The following is a 6,408-nucleotide window of genomic DNA, read 5'->3' as shown; positions in this document are numbered from 1 at the left end:
CATCATAGAAAAAAGCTGTTGGAAAAAAAAAACGTCTGAAAGCGCCAAAAGCGTTTATTTATTGTGAACCTATATTGGACCGGATCAAAATCTACGAAGTTGAGTTTCACACGTGTTAAATACAAAATGTACTTCAAATGTCTTGTTTTGTCCACAACTTGAAGATATTCAGTTTTCTGTCCCAGAGGAGAGAAGACACCAGAACAATATTCACATTTAACACGCTGACATCACTCAAGTTTACCCGTTTTCATAAAAAAAGATTTCAATATCTTTGTGCTGCAATTTATTAATTATCTGCAAATTTTCTCCAATCAGTCAATTAAATGTTCATCACAAGTTCCCAAATCCCAGGCTCCCAGAGCCCAAGGTTAGTTTTACCTGATAAAGAGCCCAAAATATCCAGTTTACTGTCATGGAAGACAAAGAAAAGCAGCAAATGTTTTGTACATTTGCACGAAAATACCCCAATGATTAATAACCAGATGAAGTTGCAGATGAATTCTCTGCCACAGTTGTACTTACAGTATGTTAAACTTCAGGAGAGCCTAGTCTGCAAAACTATGTCCCCAAACCTGTTTTGTATTTCTTTTGCTTTACTACGTGTCTGAAGTGCCTGTGATTGTGGATGTCTTGCAGGTCGGTCACTGATCCGCGTGACGGCCGTAAAGTGGCTTTGAAGAAGATGCCGAACGTCTTCCAGAACCTGGTCTCCTGTAAGAGGGTCTTCAGAGAGCTGAGGATGCTGTGCTTCTTCAAACATGACAACGTAAGGAGGCAGACCATCGGGGAACGGGGGGGTTGTAGTAGGGATGCACCGATCCGACTTAATCAGTCCCGATACCGATGCCAGGGTTTTGTGTATCTGTCAATACCAGATACCCGATATATCAGATACCGTTCCAATAATCCACTGTATACCTTCCACTAGAGGTGTGAATCTTCACTGATCTCCCCATTATGATTATCATGACTTCGATTCGATATCACAATGCGTCTAATCCATGTTTCTATTAAAGCCATGTAGGATATTTAATTCATAGCTTTTCAAGCTTCAAAAACCAAACATTCTGCAGTGCTCTTACACTAAATAACTTGGATACATCAAACTATACAGCACTGAGCACATGGCTCTTCCTGAGTGTGTTAACATACCAGAATATGTAAACAGAAAGGTTGTCAGGCCTACATTACATTATAAACAGAAATAATCGAATAGGAGTCGGCCGATTATCGATGCAGCATCGTCCATGTCCACGATTCCATGCATCGATTATTTGATTAATTTCAACACCTCTATTGTGACCTGAATTAATAATACACTGTATACCTTCCACCTTATACCTTCCTTCACCATGTGGAAGAGACGAAAGTCACCGGACTGTCCTAACTAGCCATGACTGTCCTAACTAGCCATGACTGTCCTAACTAGCCATGTCTGTCCTAACTAGCCATGTCTGTCCTAACTAGCCATGTCTGTCCTAACTAAACATGACTGTCCTAACTAAACATGACTGTCCTAACTAGCCATGACTGTCCTAACTAGCCATGACTGTCCTAACTAGCCATGACTGTCCTAACTAGCCATGACTGTCCTAACTAAACATGTCTGTCCTAACTAAACATGTCTGTCCTAACTAAACATGTCTGTCCTAACTAGCCCTCACTGTCCTAACTAAACCATGACTGTCCTAACTAGCCATGACTGTCCTAACTAGCCATGACTGTCCTAACTAAACATTGCTTTCCTAACTAAGACAAAATAACAGATGTGATGTATTGACTTTGTATTTATTTGTCCACTCATCTCTTCCAGCATGCAACCCACGTGTGACAGAGCGGAAAAAACTAACAAAACTGGATCCAGCTATTTTGTCAATATCGGGAGAGATATCTGATCTTAATATCTGATCGGTGCAGCCTTAGTTTGTAGGAGAGGAAATCAAAGATTGAAGACTAAATGCTTCTTTTCCTCTGCAGGTTTTGTCAGCTCTGGACATTTTGCAGCCTCCACAAATCGACTGCTTCGAGGAAATGTATCCTTTTGTTTGTAATGTACAGATAATCAGAATCTCATGTGTTTAATGTTATTAACACGCTGACAGCAGGGGTGGGACTAAATAGCCATACGGCAGGATATCGTTGTCTTTCGTTCGAAACGAGAGTCGATACCGAATATGCCAAATATAGATCTTTTAATTATTAAAATAAGGCGGTCTGAAAAGAGTTCCCTGCTCTCCGCATCGCTACTTCACGGCTCCTCCAGGTGGCGCTCACACACGAATAAATATAAGTTACCTAGCAGACGAGGAAGAGGTTTTTAATGGGTTTGGGGGGTGGGGTGATCACAGAAGGCTTGTCTCATGTGGACGCACCGACAGTGTTGTTGTCATTACTGAGAATTCCTCCTGGGGGAGACAGAAACTACACACTACAGCTTTCACCTTTTCATTTAGTATTCAAGACCAATAACTTGATGTATAATTATATAAATTATATATAATTATAATTATAGGATTGTCAGCGATATATTGTTAATTACAGAGTTGCTGTATGGTGATACTATCAGTATGGTGATATTATCTGTATGGTGAGCAGTGTATGGTGATATTATCTGTATGGTGAGCAGTGAATGGTGATATTATCTGTATGGTGAGCAGTGTATGGTGATATTATCTGTATGGTGATATTATCTGTATGGTGATATTATCTGTATGGTGATATTATCTGTATGGTGATACTATCAGTATGGTGATATTATCTGTATGGTGAGCAGTGTATGGTGATATTATCTGTATGGTGAGCAGTGTATGGTGATATTATCTGTATGGTGAGCAGTGTATGGTGATATTATCTGTATGGTGATATTATCTGTATGGTGATATTATCTGTATGGTGATATTATCCGTATGGTGATATTATCTGTATGGTGAGCAGTGTATGGTGATATTATCTGTATGGTGATATTATCTGTATGGTGATATTATCTGTATGGTGATATTATCCGTATGGTGATATTATCCGTATGGTGATATTATCTGTATGGTGATATTATCTGTATGGTGATATTATCTGTATGGTGATATTATCTGTATGGTGAGCAGTGTATGGTGATATTATCTGTATGGTGAGCAGTGTATGATGATATTATCCGTATGGTGAGCAGTGTATGGTGATATTATCTGTATGGTGATATTATCTGTATGGTGATATTATCTGTATGGTGATATTATCCGTATGGTGAGCAGTGTATGGTGATATTATCTGTATGGTGAGCAGTGTATGATGATATTATCCGTATGGTGGAGTTAATGGTGATATTATCTGTATGGTGATATTATCCGTTATGGTGATATTATCATGGTGAGCAGTGTATGGTGATATTATCCGTATGGAAGTATTGGTGATATTATCTGTATGGTGATATTATCTGTATGGTGAGCAGTGTATGGTGATATTATCTGTATGGTGATATATGTATGGTGATATTATCTGTATGGTGATATTATCCGTATGGTGATATTATCTGTATGGTGATATTATCCGTATGGTGATATTATCTGTATGGTGATATTATCTGTATGGTGATATTATCTGTATGGTGATATTATCTGTATGGTGATATTATCTGTATGGTGAGCAGTGTATGGTGATATTATCTGTATGGTGATATTATCCGTATGGTGATATTATCTGTATGGTGATATTATCCGTATGGTGATATTATCTGTATGGTGATATTATCCGTATGGTGATATTATCTGTATGGTGATATTATCTGTATGGTGATATTATCTGTATGGTGATATTATCTGTATGGTGATATTATCTGTATGGTGAGCAGTGTATGGTGATATTATCTGTATGGTGATATTATCCGTATGGTGATATTATCCGTATGGTGATATTATCTGTATGGTGATATTATCCGTATGGTGATATTATCTGTATGGTGATATTATCTGTATGGTGATATTATCTGTATGGTGAGCAGTGTATGGTGATATTATCTGTATGGTGATATTATCTGTATGGTGATATTATCTGTATGGTGATATTATCTGTATGGTGAGCAGTGTATGGTGATATTATCTGTATGGTGATATTATCCGTATGGTGATATTATCTGTATGGTGATATTATCTGTATGGTGATATTATCTGTATGGTGATATTATCCGTATGGTGATATTATCTGTATGGTGATATTATCTGTATGGTGATATTATCTGTATGGTGAGCAGTGTAGTGATATTTTGTATGGTGATATTATCTGTATGGTGATATTATCCGTATGGTGATATTATCTGTATGGTGAGCAGTGTATGGTGATATTATCTGTATGGTGATATTATCTGTATGGTGATATTATCCGTATGGTGATATTATCTGTATGGTGAGCAGTGTATGGTGATATTATCCGTATGGTGATATTATCCGTATGGTGATATTATCCGTATGGTGATATTATCTGTATGGTGATATTATCTGTATGGTGATATTATCCGTATGGTGATATTATCTGTATGGTGATATTATCTGTATGGTGATATTATCTGTATGGTGAGCAGTGTATGGTGATATTATCCGTATGGTGATATTATCCGTATGGTGATATTATCTGTATGGTGATATTATCTGTATGGTGATATTATCTGTATGGTGAGCAGTGTATGGTGATATTATCCGTATGGTGATATTATCCGTATGGTGATATTATCTGTATGGTGAGCAGTGTATGGTGATATTATCTGTATGGTAATATTATCCGTATGGTGATATTATCTGTATGGTGATATTATCTGTATGGTGATATTATCTGTATGGTGATATTATCTGTATGTTATCTGTATGTAGGTGTATGGTGATATTATCTGTATGTGATATTATTTGGTGTATTATGTTGGTATATTACTGTATGTATATTATCCGTATGGTATATTATCCGTATGGTGATATTATCCGTATGGTGATATTATCTGTATGGTGATATTATCTGTATGGTGATATTATTTTGGTTATTATCTGTATGGTGATATTATCCGTATGGTGATATTATCTGTATGGTGAGCAGTGTATGGTGATATTATCTGTATGGTGATATTATCTGTATGGTGATATTATCTGTATGGTGATATTATCTGTATGGTGATATTATCTGTATGGTGATATTATCTGTATGGTGATATTATCTGTATGGTGATATTATCCGTATGGTGAGCTATGTGTGGTATCGCGAGGCATCTGTGTTGGTTGGTTGGTTGGTTGGTTGGTTACCATCCCTCGTTGGCGGTGTTCACCTCCCTCTCCAGAACACCTTCTCACTAAAATACTTCCTGACGTCTTCTGTCCCAGTTTCTCTTCTTTAGTTGTCCCTTTCATGTCCTCCTTTTTATGTCCTTAATTTAGCCGCTCGCTCTCTGGTCTAAATCCAGCTCATTACTGCAGATGTACCGCTGGCCACCGGTGAATATTTAACCGCACACGATATTCTTTCATTGCATGTTTTTTGACACTCGTTCAACATCCCAAAATACACAAAACAAGACATTTGGTATTAGGGGTGGGGGAAAAAATGTGATGGTCAGTCTGTCTGCTTCATAATCTGATTTTGCAGCAATAACTTTGAAGTGAGATGAACAAACAGAGAAATGTATCTTTTTAGATAAAACAGATGTTGACAAAGTTTCCTTTTGGGGACATCATTTGAAATTGGGGAAAAAGTTAAAGATGGGGGAAAAAAGTAATGAATTGCAATATATCGCAGAATACTGCAATATGTTTGAAATCGCAATAATATCGTATCGTGACATAAATATCGTGATGATGTCGTATCGTGAGGCCTCTGGTGGTTCCGACTCCTATTCGGTATGAAGGAAACCGTTCCCTAGCACGGAAAATAGGGCATTATATAGTGTGTTTGCCATTTTATAATGGTGGTCTAATTCTCCGTGGTTCATTTCCTTCACTACGTAGTCCACTATAAAATACCCACAATGCACTGCTAATTTGAGTGTACAGACGATGTACCCTTCATTTCACTCCCGTATCCCACAATGCAACACGGGCGTGTTTTCCCAGAGGATTGTTTACAAACATTTGACAACTTTTTTCTTTTTCTCCGCCCACAAATTGCCTATGCAAATAATAATTATAGAGGAAATATGAATCTCTATAGCCCACATATATACCAGGAATTCTGCCAAATATTAAAATCAGAAGGACTTGTTTGGTCGTTCTCTTTTTAAAGTTCACTTTATAATAAAAACCATAGAGGGAAAAGTGAGTGAGGGAACAGTTTGGAACAGCCTTCTTGTGCTCAGAGATGCATCGTGTTCATGTAGGCGGAGGTGTGTGTGTGTGTGTGTGTGTGTGTGTGTGTGTGTGTGTGTGTGTGTGTGTGTGTGTG

The 6,408-nt window shown here is 37.5% G+C and overlaps 1 protein-coding gene across 2 annotated transcripts in view; it reads left to right on the top strand.

Annotated features, from left to right (window-relative positions):
• Nucleotides 1-6,408, top strand: part of nlk1 (nemo-like kinase, type 1) — a 35,312-nt gene that overhangs the window by 5,273 nt on the left and 23,631 nt on the right. For both annotated transcript variants that reach the window (XM_039823694.1, XM_039823693.1), the window contains exons 3-4: nt 640-769; nt 1,981-2,036. In XM_039823694.1, coding sequence (XP_039679628.1) covers nt 640-769; nt 1,981-2,036 — 186 coding nt within the window. The remainder of the gene's footprint in view (nt 1-639; nt 770-1,980; nt 2,037-6,408) is intronic.

Source organism: Perca fluviatilis, chromosome 15 (assembly GCF_010015445.1).
Source record: "Perca fluviatilis chromosome 15, GENO_Pfluv_1.0, whole genome shotgun sequence".
Classification (NCBI taxonomy): domain Eukaryota; kingdom Metazoa; phylum Chordata; class Actinopteri; order Perciformes; family Percidae; genus Perca; species Perca fluviatilis.
This window is presented reverse-complemented; position numbering and strand designations above follow the sequence as displayed.